The 17162-nt window shown below is 44.6% G+C and overlaps 1 protein-coding gene across 1 annotated transcript in view; it reads right to left on the minus strand.

Annotated features, from left to right (window-relative positions):
- Positions 1 to 995: 995 nt before the first annotated feature.
- IQCJ (IQ motif containing J) overlaps positions 996 to 17162 on the minus strand; it is a 186024-nt gene continuing 169857 nt past the window's right edge. The window contains exons 3-4 of the mRNA XM_023623227.2: positions 17079 to 17159; positions 996 to 1422 (exon numbers count right to left, since the gene is read on the minus strand). Of these exons, the coding sequence (XP_023478995.2) occupies positions 1128 to 1422; positions 17079 to 17159 (376 nt within the window). The 3' untranslated portion in view covers positions 996 to 1127. The remainder of the gene's footprint in view (positions 1423 to 17078; positions 17160 to 17162) is intronic.

Raw genomic sequence — 17162 nt, forward strand, 5'->3', positions numbered from 1 at the left:
GGCAGCATATGATTTCACTCATATGTGGAAGATAAAGAAATACACGGATAAGGAGAACAGCGGTGGTTACCAGAGTGGCAAGGGGTGGGGGAGGGCCAGAGGGATAAAGGGGCACATATAGATGGTGATGGATAAAAACGAGACTGTTGGGGGTGAGCACGATGCGGTCTATACAGAAACTGATATATAATGACTACACCTGAAATTTGCACAGTTACAAGCCAATACGACCTCAACAAAATATTAATTTTAAAAAACCTTCAAAGTAACCTTTGCTTGATCTCAATGTGAATAGGTTATTTTGGCTGTTTGGCTTGCAACATTTTACAGCTGAATAAACATGATTGCCAAGCGGTCAAGGAAGACTTTTTGAAAGCAATGCACTTGCATAGCTGCCCCCTCCTCCTGACCGCTTTCAGCACCCCAGGGATGTCATAAATGACCGCAATGACTCAAGCCACAAAACTCCGCACTACAGTTGCCTGATCATTTATGGCCTGCCACATTTGGCATATTTTTAAATAAATAAAGACTTTGATCAGATTCCTTCATTCCTTAGCCCTGGACCGCAGAGTTCTTAAATGGTGGCCCCCAGGACAATCGTGGTCTGTAAGCGTGGTCTATTTACATTTTAAATTTTCTTACTGGTTGCCCACCATTAAAAAACCTGGACGTCTGGCATCTCCTGAGGAAAGAAAATGACCTTAGGCAACGTCTGTCCTGCATCCCCACATGGCAACGTGCTTCCAGGAGCCATTTGGCTGCCCTTGGGGTGAGGCCGTGCCCTTTAGTCAGCCAGTCTCAACTCATCAGCCACCTGGGTTACTTACCTGGCCCCTGTAGGCATCTGGGCTGCAACCCCTGTGCTGTGACCCCTTTTAATTCTTCCTGTGAATGTTCTCTTTATAATCCTCATAACCCAGCTATTCCGCTATCATATTAGCACCACAAAACGCTACCAGAGGCCCATGCTAACAGGAACATGCTGATACAAAGAAAAGTAAAAATATTCTCAGTAGTAGAGGAATACCAACACACAAATGAGTAGTTTAGGTTGATCTCAAACGCAGTCAGTTCCCTCAGGCATGATACAGGTCACTTTGTGTTTATGAATCGTGTCGTTACTTTCAGACGACAAAACCCTCCCCAGATTCACATAAAGCAAATAAGCAACTTAGCCCTCCGCCCACAGACCACCTGCTCGCACCCCACATCTCTCCCGGAGCCAAAGCCCCGCGCCCGGGCGTGGGCCCCGGCGGCCCGCGGAAAGGAAGCGCGGCACTCACGGGCGTGCTGCCGTCCGAGAAGGTGTGCATGCTGGCGGAGCTGCTCAGCTTGTCCGAGGACACGGAGGGCGGCGACGGGCTCCTCTTCTCCGGGGGCTCCTGCCGCTGCAGGCGCTCGCGCCACGCGCGCTGAATGCTGCAACAGAAAGCCAGCACACTGACCCTCCGGCCGCCCGCCACCGCCACTGCCCCTGCCCGCCGGCGCGGGACGGCGCAGGGCCCGCGGACCCGCCGGGGGCAGGGAGCCCGCAGCGGGGGACGCGGGGCCCGCGGGAGGTCGGAGGACCTGACCGTCTGCCTCACTGGTGACTGTCACAGACTCAGCTGAGCTGAAGCAGCCTACAGAGTCAACTTAGGCAGAAAAGGGCATCATCGAAAGGAAACTAGTTTGCGCATGGAAATGTACTTCATCTATGGGACGCAGCATCTTCCCGTCGCCCGGCCTCTCTCCAGGAGGGAACAGCACACAGGCTGCCCTCTCCCTGCGGCCAGGCGGCGCGCCACGCAGCCCTGGGGGAGGCGACGCAGGCCGGGCCGGGGACAAGGCTCGGCCCCGTGCATCCCACGCACTGGGAAGGAAGCAGGGAAGGTGCGATAAACAAGCAGGGACAGGGGCGGGGCAGACCAAACGTCAGGAAGTTACAGCAGCCCTGACGAGGGGCGCCTGAGATGCACCCAGGAGGCTTTTCGCCGCCTGGGGTTCCTATGAGAACGGTCACCCCCTGCTTCGGATAATAGAGCCTCGTCCTAGTGAGAGCGAAGTCACTTTTTCTCACTTGGCCTGGCTCCCGGTCTTTCAGATTGACACCTAGGTTTTCACGGTGCTCCGCGAACACAACCTGTGCTCCCCTTGAGGGCGGCCAACCGTCAGGACTCCGCCTGTTAAACAGTTTAAAACAGCCGCACTAATTCCATCTCCACCTCCTCTAGACTCCGGGAAGCATCTGGTCCTCATCATTCCTCCACATACAACCAACGTCGTTAAAGTTGTTTCTGTATAAACAACCTGATTTATTTTCATTTGGCTAGAATGGTTCAAAGATCATCAATTCTCAACAGTCAGAGGATATAAAGCGCACAAAAATGCGACCACATTATTGAAATTGTACGTGTTCCCACATATACTAGGCTCTGTGAATTATAACGCTCAAGGAAAAGTCCAGAAGCTGCACTGAAACAGCACCTCCTTAGCGGAGGCCGATTTCCCTGGAGCTATGAGACAAGCTTCAGGAGCCCTTTCAAGACCCTGCAAGGGTTTCTTCACCGTTTGTAAAAAATTGCAAAAGTAGATATTTTTCAGGCTTTTTTTTTTAGGGGCCCTCCAAATTATTCCTACACTCCAGGCCTTTTTAAAGCAGGATCTGACCCTGCCTTGGGTTATGTGTGGTCACTGTTTTATATGCAATGCTTGGTCAAAATGAATCTTTATTTATTTTTCTTTGGTTTAAAGATTTTAGCAGACTCTCAAAGAAGTGCCTGTAAAATTACACACCTGAGTTTGAGGGCACTGTCGCTTCTCTCAGGACCCATTTTATTAAGCGAGTATCAAACTTTTAGAAGCTGTTAGCCATTTCCACATCACCTAAAGCGTGTCTCCCAGTACCTTGCTGACAGGTGCTGCCGCTCTAGGGCGGAGGACCCAGTCTGCAAACCTGCCCATCAAGGGCTGAAAAACGTGTGGCATTTTAAAGGTGATTTAAAAAATAGAAAATACTGAAGACCCATGGAATACCCACAAGTTTATAAGACGTCGAGGTATTCCCCTCTCTCTCTGTCTCTCTCTCTCTTTAATTGCCTTAATTGTTCAAAAAATATAGGAAGAAAACGCAGTGGCTATTTGGGATATTACATTTTAGCTTGTTGAACACCAGGGGGCGGTGTGACACTTTTAAAGAACCACACCACAATGGGGAAAACCGAGCTGAGGTCTGCAAGGGCCCCCTCCCGCTCCTAGTTCCACGGGCTCTGGAAGGTCACGTGCCAGTTTTCCTTAAATCAGAGATTCAGAAGGCAACATGCTTTTCTTCCAAGTGGATGGATATTCTTTTCTTTTTTAATTGACAAGAGAATGTGATACTATTAAATATCTTTAAGATGTATGTTAAATTCACCTATAAGCCCACTCATTTGCTTAATAAACAAGCTATTTTAATTTTTTAATATTTACCTTACTATCGTTGTCCACATAGATGGAAACAATTTTACTTAGTTGAAAGCATATTACACTATTATTTTATTCTTTTTTGAAACAGTATATAAATATTTCCCATGTGTTACTTGTTCATAATTACAGCTTTAACACCTGCATGACAGGCTGCACAATGTCTTTAAACAAGCATCAGGGGTTAAAAACGAGAGCCCAGACGTGACTGGCAGATGAGACTATTACCCTAACCTGCTACATAGCTCTTATTAACAGTGGAGCCTGTTATTATCACTCTCTGTATCAGAGAAGTGTTGACATCACACACTATTCACTCCCCTTTGACCGCACTGACCGGACCTTCACAGAGTAAACTGCTCCAACACTAGCTCTCAGAACACTATCTCCAAATGCTGTTCTACTCTAAGAGGAAATTAAAACAAAATGTAGAGGCACCTCCCCCCAGGTCTTGGGAAATCATCGTGTCAGCCTTCTCGCCCCAGCTTTATTGCGGTTCCTGCTCACGAGTCTCTGCGGCTGCAGAGGGAACCCTGAACACAGCTACCTTGACATTTTTACTTCTGAAACTATGTAATGCTGTCAATATTACTCTTTAAAGGCTGGTTTCAATGAGGGAGCACATTTTGCGTGTTCCTATATTTTGAATTATAAATAAAGTGTAGAATTTTATTTGAAAATAGATGACAAACATTTTTCAATAATTTTTTCTGCCAGGTCAATTCCTGTTTATCTTCTCTCACCTCAGGGATGGCCCGGTGGCCTGCCTCTGCCCTCTCTCTGTGTATCCCTGTCTGTTTTACAGTGCAGGTGGCTCCCTCTGCACTTGGAACCACTTGGAGACTCACAGTCTGTGTGGTCCTGCTTGTCACTGGACGTCCTTCCATGGAGACTGGAAGAGAGAGCTCTGTGAGAGCTGGGTGCTGAGAGAAGGTTGAAGGGAGTCCTGGTGCTGGAGCCTTGAAGGATGGATGGGGTTTAGATTGGTAGGGCAGAAGAGGAAAGGCACTGAAGCGAGGGTACCAGGCACGAAAAGGATCCCAGACATCCCCCAGGGCCAGGCTGTGGGCAGACTGAGCTGAACCGCTGCTTGTGAGGGGGACCCCATATGGGCACAGTTGATTGTTGCCAGACCTTTCAACTTTTCGAGAACCATCAGAAATCCAGATTTTTATGTGAAAATTACTAATTCTTAAATGGAACTAAATAATTTTTAAAATTTCAAAACACATTGTTACCCAAGTAGGCTGAAATTGATGATGGGAAAAAGAGGACGCCATCAAAGAGGACACAAGCCTGAGAGCCCTGGGAGACAAGGGCTAATTACATATGGCTCTTTTTGTGTGTATTCTCTCACTCAGTTCTCACCACAGCGGGCTTGAGGAAGGCTCTGTGATCATCATAGCGGTAGGTTTTCCCTGCCCAACAGTAAATTCTCCTTTTTGTTCCAGCACCCATTTCCCTTTAAGGACCCCCAGCCCTCAATGCACAAGCTTCAGATGGGGCAGACCTATCCCTCCATTATGGAGCAGCTCGAGGGCCAGGCTGGCCAACCAGAGGGCAGTGACAGCTCCGGGATGCACACGGGGCTCACGCCAGGCGGATGAGAGACTCCTGGAGACTTTCCCCTGGAGAGTTACCGCTGGTAGAAGGGAGGCCTACGGCTGCCTGTGGCCACTTTGCCACAACGTTGGGAGAGCCCCTGCGAGAATGAAGCAATAACGTGGAGGGCGGAGCTGACAGAACCAGGAGAATAGAGATGTCTGACGACTTTGCTCGACCACCAGGGTCTAGCTGTGCTAGAGGCACGTTAGCCCCTGCGTTTGTCTGTTAGGTGTTCCAATGCAATCTCTTTTTATTTTTATTTATTTATTTTATTGAGGTCATAAACAATAAAACCAATGTCGAAGAAATTTCAGTTGTACATTATTATCAGTCACCATATAAATGTGCCCCTTTACCTCTGATGCTCACCCCACCAACCCCTTCCCCTCTGGTAACCACTAATCTGTTCTCTTTGTCCATGCGTTTGTTTATCTTCCACACATGAGTGAAATCATACAGTGTTAGTCTTTCTCAGTCTGGCTTATTTCACTTAACATAACACCCTCATGCTCCATCCATGTTGTTGCAAATGGGACGGTTTTGTCCTTTTTTATGGCTGAGTAGTATTCCACTGTGTATATATATATATATATATATATATATATATATATGTATGTATGTATATACTACATCTTCTTTATCCATTCATCATTCAATGGGCATTTGGGTTACTTCCACTTCTTGGCTATTGTGAATAGTGCTGCAGTGAACATAGGGATACATAAGTCTCTTTGAATTGTTGATTTCAAGTTCTTTGGATAGATACCCAGTACTAGGATAGCTGGATCATACGGTAGTTCTATTTTTAATTTTTTGAGGAATCGCCATACTGTTTTCCATAGTGGCTGCACCAGTTTGCATTCCCACCATCAGTGTATAAGGGTTCCCTTCTCTCTACAACTTCTCCAACATTTGTTGTTTTTCGTCTTGATGATTATAGCCATTTTAATAGGCATAAGGTGATATCTCATTATAGTTTTGATTTGCATTTCCCTGATGATTAGTAATGTTGAACATCTTTTCATGTGCCTATTGGTCATCTGTATATCTTCTTTGGAAAAACGTCTGTTCATATCCTCTGCCCATTTTTTGATCAGGTTGTTTGTTTTTTTGTTGTTGATTGTATGAGTTCTTTATATATTTTGGAGATTAACCCCTTGTCAGATATATGATTTGCAAATATTTTCTCCCACTTGGTGGGTTGTCTTTTCATTTTGTTCATGGTTTCCTTTGCTTGCAGAAGCTCTTTAGTCTGATGAAGTCCCATTTGTTTATTTTTTCTTTTGTTTCCCCTGCCTGAGTAGATACAGTATTCAAAAAGATCCTTCTAAGCCCAATGTCAAAGAGTGTATTGCCTGTATTTTCTTCTAGGTGTTTTGTGGTTTCACATCTTACCTTCAAGTCTTTAATCCACTTTGAGTTAATTTTTGTGCACAGTGAAAGATAATGGTCTACTTTCATTCTTTTGCATGTGGCTGTCCAGTTTTCCCAACACCATTTATTGAGGAGACTTTCCTTTCTCCATGGTGTGTTCTTAGCTCTTTGTCAAAGATTAGCTGTCCGTATACATGCAATTTTATTTCTCGGCTTTCAATTCTGTTCGATTGATTTGTGTGCCTGTTTTTGTACCAGTACCATGCTGTTTTGATTACTGTAGCTTTGTAGTATATTTTGAAGTCAGGAATTGTGATGCCTCCAGCTTTGTTCTTTTTTCTCAGGATTACTTTAGCTATTCAGGGTCTTTTGTTGCCCTAAAAGAATTTTAGGATTCTTTGTTCTATTTCTGTGAAGAATGTCACTGGGATTATGATTGGGGTTGCATTGAATCTGTAGATTGCTTTGGGTACTATGGCCATTTTAACTATGTTTATTCTTCCAATCCGTGTGCATGGAATATTCTTCCATTTCTTTATGTCATCGTTGATTTTTTTCAATAATGTCTTATAGTTTTCATTGTATAGGGCTTTCATCTCCTTGGTTAAATTTATTCCTAGATATTTTATTCTTTGTTGCATATGCAAATGGGATTGTATTCTTGAGTTCTCTTTTTGTTAGTTCATTATTAGAGTACAGAAATGCAACTGATTTTTGTAAGTTGATTTTTTACCCTGCAACTTTGCTCTAGTTGTTGATTATTTCTAATAGTTTTCTGATGGATTCTTTATGGTTTTCTATATGTAAAACATGTCATCTGCAAACAGTGAGAGTTTCACTTCTTCATTGCTTGTTTGGATTCTTTTTTTCTTTTTCTTGCCTAATTGTTTTGGCCAAAACCTCCAGTACTGTGTTGAATAAGAGTGGGAAGAATGGGCACTCTTGTCTTGTTCCTGTTCTCAGAAGAATAGCTTTCAGTTCTTCCCCATTAAGTACCATGTTGGCTGTGGGTTTGTCATATATGGCCTTTATTACATTGAGGTACTTTCCTTCTATACCCATTTATTGAGAGTTTTTATCATAAATGGATGTTGGATCTTGTCAAATGCTGTCTCAGTGTCTATTGAGATGATCATGTGCTTTTTATTCCACGTTTTGTTAATGTGGTGTGAGACATTCAGTGATTGATTGATTGGTGGATGTTGAACCACCCCTGTGTCCCTGATATAAATCCCACTTGATCATGGTATATGATCCTTTTAATGTATTGCTGCATTCAGTTTACCAATATTTTGTTGAGGACTTTTGCATCCATGTTCATCAGCGATACTGGCCTGTAGTTTTCCTTCTTTGTGTTGTCCCTGTCTGGCTTTGGGATCAGGGTGATGTTGGCCTCATAAAATGTGCTAGGAAGTATTCCATCTCCTTCAATTTTTTGGAATAGTTTGAGGAGGCTAGGTACTAAATCTTTGAATGTTTGGTAGAATTCTCCAGAGAAGCCATCTGGTCCTGGACTTTTATTTTTGGGGAGGTTTTTGACTACTGTTTCAATTGCTTTACTCGTAATTGGTCTGCTCAGATTCTCTATTTCTCCTTGGTTCTGTTTTGGGAGGTTGTATGAGTCTAAGTATTTATCCGTTTCTTCTAGATTGTCCAATTTGTTGGCATATAATTTTTAATAGTATTCTCTTATAATCCTTTGTATTTCTGTGATATCTGTTGTAATTTCTCCTCTTTCACTTCTAATTTTATTTATTTGAGGCTTCTCTCTTTTTTTCTTAGTGAGTCTGGCTAAGGGTTTGTCAATTTTACTTATCTTCTCAAAGAATCAGCTCTTAGTTTCATTTATCCTTTTTACTGTTGGTTTCTATTTCATTTATTTCTGTTCTATTTTTTATTATTTCTCTCCTTCTGCTGACTTTGGGCTTTGTTTGTTCTTCATTTTCTAGTTCTGTTAGGTGTCGTTTAAGAATGTGTATTTGAGATTTTTCTTTTTTATTAAGGTGGGCCTGTATTGCTACGAATTTCCCTCTTAGGACCACTTTTGTTGCATCCCATAAGAGTTGGTATGGGGGTATTTTCATTTGTCTTCAGATATTCTTTGATTTATCCTTTAATGTCTATATTGATCCATTGGTTGTTCAGTAGCATCTTGTTTAGTTTCCACATGTTTGTCACTTTCCCAGCTTTTTCTTGTAGTTGATTTCTAGTTTCACAGCATTATGGTTGGAAAAGATGCTTGATATGCTTTCAATCTTCTTAAATTTATTGAGGCTTGCCTTGTTTCCCAACATATGGTGTATCTTTTGAGAATGTCCCATGTGCACTTGAGAAGAATGTGTATTCTGCTGATTTTTGATGGAGTCTTCTATATATATCTATTCAGTCCATCTGGTCTAGTTTTTCATTTAGTTTCACTATTTCTTTGTTGACTTTCTGTCTGGTTGATCCATTGATGACAGTGGGTGTTAAGGTCCCCTACTATTATTATGTTGCTAGTAATGTCTCCTTTTAGGTCAGTTAACAGTTGCTTTATGTACTTTGGTGCTCCTATGTTAGATCCATATATTTTTATAAGTGTTATGTCCTCTTGGTGGAATGTCCCTTTTATCATTATATACCACCCCTCTTTGTGTCTCATTGTCTTTTTTATCTTGAAGTCGACTTTGTCTGATATAAGTATGGCAATACCTGCTTTCTTTTGTCTGCCATTAGCTTGGAGTATCGTCCTCCATCCCTTCACTCTAAGCCTGTGTTTGTCTTTAGAGCTGAGATGTGTTTCCTGAAGGCAGAAAAATTGTTGGATCTTGTTTTTTAATCCATCTGGTCACACTGTGTCTTTTGATTGAGGAATTCAATGCATTTACATTTAGAGTGATTGTTGATATATGAGGGCTTAATGCTGCCATTTTATTGCTTGTTTCCAGTTGTTTTTATTTCCCTTGTTTCTTGTCCTGTGTATTTCAGACTACCAATTCAGTTTGGTGGCTCTCTATGATGGTTTTCTCAGTTTTCTTTTTATTTGTCACTTGTATCCCTGTTCTGATTTTTTGTTCAGTGGTTACCATGAGGTTTGTATAAAAGATGTCATGGATGAGATAGTCCATTCTCTGATAGCCTCTTATTCCCTTAGTCTGAGCAGTTTTCATCCCTTACCTCTTCCCCTTCTAAGTCATTGTTGTCACAACTTATTCCATTATGTGTTGTGAATTTGTAATTAAAATGAAGTGATTATATTTATTTTTGATGTTTTCCTTCCCTTTATCTTTAGTTATAATTAAGTGTTTGCTAATCTGTTCTGATAGAGAGTTGCAATTTTCTGATTTCTGTCTGCCTATTTATCTCCTTGCTCAAGGCTTTGTAAATACGTTCTCCCTTTTTTTCAGGTATGAGGGCCTTTTTGATCAAATCTCATGGCGGGGTTCTTGTGGCAATGAACTTCCTCAGTTTTTGTTTATCTGGGAAAGTTTTTATTTCTACATTGTATCTGAAGGATAGTTTTACTGGATATAGTATTCTTGGCTGGAAATTTTTGTCTTCAGAATTTTGAATATATCATTCCACTGTCTCCTAGCCTATAAAGTTTCTGCTGAGAAATCCACTGAAAGCCTGATAGGGGTTCCTTTGTAGGTTACTTTCTTCTGTCTTGCTGCCCTTAACATTTTTTCTTTGTCATTGATGTTTACCAGCTTTACTAATATATGCCTAGGAGAAGGTCTTTTTACTTTGATGTAATTAGGAGTTCTATTGGCTTCATCTACATGTACTTCAAGCTCCTTCTCCAGGTTTGGGAAGTTTTCAGCTATTATTTCTTTGAACAAGCTCTCTGCCCCTTTCTCTCCCCCTTCTTCCTCTGGACTACTACAGTCTTTATGTTGCATTTCCTAATTGAGTCAGACATTTCTTGGAGCATTTCTCCATTTCTTTTTAGTCTTAGTTCTCTCTCCTCCTCTGTCTGAAGCATTTCGTATTCCTGTCCTCTAGATTGCTAATTCTGTCCTCCATAATATCAGCTCTGTTAATCAAGGACTCCAGATTTTTCTTTATCTCATCCATTGTGTTTCTCATCTCCAACATTTCTGCCCAGTTTGTAACTTCTGACTTCAGCTCCCTACTTTCAGTGTTGGTACTTCCTAAGCATCATGGACTTATGCTCTTCTCGAGCTTTCTGAAGGTTTCTTCACCAATGCCTATGACCACCTTGTCTGTCAAGAACCCCCAAGTCCCTCACAAAGGGGAATTTTGGCAACTTGGACCTCGGTCAAGACATGTCAGTGTTCCAGAGTGGGGGATCTCAGTCAGCACCTAGATTCGGGCTGATTGGAAGCCAGACCCTCAAGCAGCGGCTTTTAAAGAATGTAAATATATACTGTCCTGTGGGACCACAAGCATAAGCCCTGCTGTCCACCATAGTCAGCTGATCTGGAGATATCCCTTGGGTGGCAGTTGAAAAAATTGGGGCTCCAGGCAAGAGTATAAGCACCTTCCTAGAAGAGAGCAGTGAACTGGAGTGAGGCAGAGGGAGGACACAAAGACTGTGTCCACCGGCCTCCTCCCCTGACAGCCCCTGCACGGCCCCCACAAGTGGGCCAAATCTGAAGCCTGCCCCTCAGGCCAAAGCTCCTGGACCAGCAAGTTGGCCTCTTTCTCAGAAAGACTGGGGCGTGGACAGTCTGCCGTCTGTGCAGTGCCCTGGGGTTGCAGTCCACTTAGAAACGTCTATCTGATTGTTACAGTCTCAAGGGACCCAGGAACACCAGCCCCTTGGCCTCCAGAGCCATGTCCCCTGGGTGGCAGCTGTACAAATGAGGGCACCAGCTGTGTGGACACTCCCCTCCAGGAGGTACTGGTGCACTGGAGCACAGCAGTGGGAGAGTGCAGTGGGGGAGAGCGCAAAGAAGTCACCTGCCAGTTGGAGCAAGGAAGTGGGCAGTTCAAAGATGTCACCTGGTGAAAAAAGGAAAGAAGAAAGAGGAAGAAAAAAAAGAAAAGGAAGAAAAAGAAAGATGGTGCCCACTGGCTTTAGCAAGGCGGGAGAGAAGGTAGACGGCACCCACCAGCCTCTGTGCCGGGAGAGCACCCCAGCAGGCCTGGTCCTGCACCCAAAGCTTTGCGGTCAAGCTGGAGTCTCCTTCCCTGAGGTCTGGTGCTGGGGCCAGTGTTGGTGCAGGCCCTCCAAGAGCCAGGTGTCAGGGGCCACAGCCCCACCCCAGGGTGGGGACACAGCCTCATCGGTTTTCAAAGCTGGGTGTTTAGGGGGCTCATCTCTCAGGTGCCAGTCCTAAAAGTTGGGGTGCCAATGTGAGACAGAAACCCTCAGGAAGCGTTCCCTCTGACCATGGGTCCCCACACGGGGAAGAGGTTGCTCTCAGCCTTTCCTGCCCACTTCCATGTGGTTTCCCTCTAGTTTGTCCACTTGAAGGGGTCGCTCTGCCAGTTTTTAGGCTTTATTCAGAGGAAATTGTTCCATACGTAGCTATAGATTCAGTGTGTCTGTGGGAGGAGGTGAGTTCAGGATCTTCCTACATCACTGTCTTGAACAGAAACTAAGTGTGTCTAGAGTGATATAGATTCTTGCTCCATTTTTCTTGTTGTTAGTGCGGGCTTGGGCAGAACACTAAACTTACTGGCCTATGTTTTGCTTATCTGCAAAATGGGAATAACAATGACTGCTTTGTAATTCTTGCAAAGAGTCGAGGATGAGCTATCTAAGTCACTTAGCCCCAAACTTGACAAACAGATGTCCTAGATAGTCAAAATCACAATGAGATATCACCTCATGCCTGTCAGAATGGCTATCATCAAAAAGACAAAAAATAACAAGCCTTGGCGGGGACGTGGAGAAAAAGGAACCCTTGTGCACTGTTGGTAGGAATGTAAAATTGGTGCAGCCACTGTGAAAGACAGTATGGAAATTCCTCAGAAAATTAAAAATATAACTACCACATGATCCACAATCCTACTTTTGAGAATATATTCAAAGAAAACGAAAATGCTAATTCAAAAGGCCATATGCACCTCTGTATTCATTGTAGCATTATTCACAATAGCCAAGACTCAGAAGCAACCTAAGTGTCCATCAATGGATAAATGAATAAAGAAGATGTGGTGTATATATATATGTATACAGAATGGAATACTACTCAGCCACACAAAAGAATGAAATGTTCCATTTACGACAACGTGGATGAACCTAGAGGGTATTATGCTCAGTGAAATAAGTCAGACAGAGAAAGAGAAATACTGTATGACTTCACTTATATGTGGAATCTAAAAAACAAAACAAGTGAACAAACAATGCAAAACAGAAACAAACTCATAGATGCAGAGAACAAGCTGGTAGTCACCAGAGAGGACATGGGTGGGGGGTTGGTGAAATAGGTAAAAGGGATTAAGAGGTATAAACTTCCAGTTATAAAATAAATAAGTCATGGGGATGTAATGTACAGCATAGGGAATAGAGTCAACAATATTTGTTATAACTTTGTACTGTGACAGGTGGTTACTGGACTTATCGTGGTGATCACTTCGTAACCCATAGAAATGTCGAATCACTAGGTTGTACACCTGAAACTAACGCAATATTGTACATCAACTATACTTCAATAAAAACAGGGAAAAATCAAACACTTTCAAGTATTTTTAAATAACGTGCAAATTGTATACACTGATAGATATACTGGATTCCTGAGGATCTCTACTGGCAATGTTCTTTTAGCCCAATTTGTATAAAATTATGCTTGGATAAAGTACAATTGCATAGAAAGATACATTAGGCTAAATATTTTTCTTGGATTTTGTCATCGAAAGCTCAGTACATCCTTTAAGACATGGTTAGTGTTCTCATTTTACAGAAGAGTGTGACCGAAGCCCAGACGGGGATGCAGGGTTCCCGAGGTCACACAGCAGGCTGCAAGCAGGGCTGGGATTTGAACCTAGGTTGCACTATCTCCAGAGTCTGTTCTCTCAGCCACTCTCCTCTCATATCTTCTTTTAATTAAACTTTTGACTAAGACTGATAGGCATTACTCTCAAACAAATGCAATTTAACCAGGCTTTATTGAGAAGTATCTTTGAAATTCTTTGGGCATTGTCTTCTTTCTCCAGAGTGTGTCTGTCTGTCTCGCTCCTTCAGGGAATCTAAATGTTTCATCACTAAATCATATAAAAGATGAGGAGAAGAATTGAACATATTTAGCGAGCAGGCTTTTAAAAGATGATTTGTATTCAATACATCTCCACGTTGCTCCATCACGAAATAAACACCTTGCTGAGACATAAGGAGCAGGACGGACACAGCCAGTGAGCAACATCTGCTCGATGGTTCGTGCTCTGAAGACGCGTTTTAGATGTGACTACAGCGTGTGAGCACGTGTGGCCCCGACGAGGCCGGCAGTGGCCGTGGGGTGAGCGGCGTCCTCGGTCCTCGCAGCGGGCCTCCTCCAACGGTGGGCCCCACCCGCCACGCCCGCCCTCGGCCCTCGAGGGCGCTCGGCCTTAGTCCTGAGCCGCCAGAGCCTGCCCGCCGGCTCCCAGCTGCCTCTGAATTGAGAGGCTTGCCTTGGCTTCCTCTGCAGAAAACCTGCCTTTCACCTCCCAAAATGACTTCTGATCGGCAGCTGTGCAGTCTTGATCTCTTTGGCCTATTTGACACGGTCATTTGATCCTCCAGGTCTACAAGGCCACAGTAGCTGCTGACAGTCCCCTCTGTGAGCAGGCAGGGAGCCCTCCTGATGGCTCCTGTAAATCCCACCCCACTGGCGCTTGCCGCAGGCCTGCTCCTTCCCACCCATGTGCTGCACTGCCACTTACAGGTGTGGGCTTCCTTACTAAATTCCTTCTTTTTCATGTTGTCCTGAGGGTGAGGAAGCAGCTGAGACCCTTTCCTGCCCCATCCTGCCCACCCGGGGTTCCCATTAGCACAAGGAGGGGTGGAGGCGCTCCACACCTCACTACCATCCTCATCCTGCCTGACCTCCATTCAGAGATGGCCCGCCGAGGCCCATCGCCCCTCAGGGCCTGCAGGGGCTGGACTCTCCAGAAGACCTCCGTGGGCACCTACTGCTCTGTCCTCCTCATCAGGGAGGGGACAGGAGAGTCTCTAGAAAAGCAGATTTTACGGTGTAATAACCCTCACTTCTCTGTAGCCCCCAGGGGAAGGTAGATGCTCAGGTTGGTTCCCGCCAACAGAAGCCAGAAGACCCCAAGAGAAGGCCTGCAGAGTTTGACAGGGACTCTGGGTCCGCGGACAGGGCCCCAACTTTCACCCCCCGTGCTCTGCAGGCCTAAAGAATGCCTCTTGGGAAAGGGGGTGGGGGTGTGCCAAGACCCTCCCTGTTGAGGATGCCAAAGTCGGCCGGGGCCTGGAGGTGGGGGCAGCCCCATAGAGCAAGGGACACGATGAGGGGTGTGGCACCTACACCACTGGTGGGGGGCCCAGGGGAGACCAAGGACCCTTCCCGTAGGATCCCAGCCCGTAGAGCTATTGTAAAGGAAACCACCCTCAGGGAGTGCGGGTGTTCACCATCCACAGGAAACTGGAGCAGCCTTGGTGTTTAGCTCAGGAGGGATGGGAGAGGTGACACCAAGGAGGGGAAGAGGAAGGCGGGGAGACAGGAGAGCAGAAAGAGGAGAGGGAAGCGGAGGAGCGGCTGCACAGCTGCGGAAAAGGCCTAATGTGTGTGGAGGGGAGACAGTCAGCCCGCCGTGAGAGTTAAGAACTTAATAACCAGGTTAGACAGGAGGCATGGAACGGACTAAATTCCCTGATGGGACTCAAATTCCATTACTGGGCAAGATTAAGTTTTCTCCCCCTCATCCTCCTCCAGTGCGTGGAAATGGGGTTGGAGTTATTAGAAGAGATAAAGCCACTCCGTCTGCACCTCCCTGAGCCGAGACTCCCCCGCAAACCAGCTACACAGCAAGTCCTGGACTCTGAGCTGGCTGAGGTCTCAGGCACTGAGTTTCTTTGCCTGCTCCTCCTCATGGCACCAAACTCTCTGCCTCCACGTATTAGAGACGATGCAAACTAAAGAAGTCCAGGGAGGTTTCCTCACCTCATTTCAGCATTCAAATTAAACACTGGAATTTTTCACCCAACCGACTTTCCTTCCCAGTGCTTTTTCATTTAAAAGGATGTTATCTTAATGAGAAAAAGTCCTAAGGAGAAGGCAGCCTGTGTTGGGAAACGAGCATCTTGTAGCGAGGCTGGCGCACTGCTCACACAGAACTATTCACTACTCATTGAGCAAGTGGGCACAGCCTACCAGCAGGGACCCACTGGGACGGAAGCCATGTGTGACCTTCACCTTGAGAGGGAGCCCTATGCGCTCGCTCGGAGGCAAGCTTTTCACCGATAACTGAGGTTAACGTGGATTCACAGTGCTATGCATTAATATGTGCTCTATCCAGCAGCATATTATACATCTGCACCATTTCTGCCTCAATTCCACAGCCAGCAGCGGCGTATTGCTCTTCAAAGTTGTACCCAAGGCTCCCTTCGTCAGGTTGGCTTCTTTTCTAAAAGATTCCGTTGGGGCTTTCTGCAAATGATCACTGATCCTGGCCAAGCTCAGACATATTTCATTTCTTAGATACCTGCTTCTCCGAGTGTTAAGCTGAGTGTGTGTGTTATATACACCCTCACTAGCAATTCTTATATGTACTCCTGAAGGAGACTCAGAATGGGAAAGGATTACAGAGAGCAGGCATGAGCAGCTTAAAATTGTGTCAAAGGTGCTTATGATAGATAGGCCCCTTCTCTACCTAAAAATGGGCTTGGATCTTAGTTTTATTTTTGTTAATATTGCAGTGTTTTTAGCACTATTTTTATGCAATAGTCATCTATCGTGGCGGAAGGACACTCAGACTTGGCCTTAGTAAGAGAGAATAAAAAATAAAAGGATAGGGGCAGGCCCCACGGCTAAGTGGGTAAGTTCCCACGAGCTCCACTTCGGCGGCCCAGGGTCTCTCCAGTTCAGATCCTGGGTGTGGACCTAATCAAGCCAGGCTGAGGCGGCATCCCATATAGCACAACCAGAGAGACCTATAGCTAGAATCTACAACTATACACTGGGGGCTTTGGGGAGAAGAAGAAGAAGAAGAAGAAAAAGAAGATTGGCAACAGATGTTAGCTCAGATGCCAATCTTTAAAAAAATAAATAAGTAAATAAAATACAATAAAAGGATAGGAAGTGAGAAAAGATATTTTTCCAAAATATTTGGATGAGAGCTGGAATGGAAATAGGAAGAAAGAAGAAACGGGATTGACAGGGTGCGTGTGTGTGCACGTGTGTGTGTGTGATGAAGGAATGGATGAGATGGAAATAACCAAGTTGTTTCAACGTGGAATTAACCAAGTTACTAAGATGAAAGACAGTGGAAAACTCTCCTGGAAGTTGAACAGTACTCCAAAAGGGGAACCCAAGAACCGCCGTGATGACAGTCGAGTAATTCCTGACACTATCCAGTAGATGGTGCTGTGTGCCTGACACAGCTTGGCTGCTGCTGAGAACAGGGGGGAGTGCTGTGTGACACACAAACGTGAAATAAACAATGGGTAATTCCTGCACCTCCAATTCCAGAGTAGTTCAGAAATAATAAAGCAAGAACTGCAAAACTAATGCTTTAATGTAAACTTTGAGATAACTTACATTTTCACCTTTGATTCCAAGGGCTGTAGATTGAGGTGACATTTTTCAATGTTATTCTCCACATCCATGGCCAGCTGGTGACTA

Source organism: Equus caballus, chromosome 19, assembly GCF_041296265.1.
Source record: "Equus caballus isolate H_3958 breed thoroughbred chromosome 19, TB-T2T, whole genome shotgun sequence".
Lineage (NCBI taxonomy): Eukaryota > Metazoa > Chordata > Mammalia > Perissodactyla > Equidae > Equus > Equus caballus.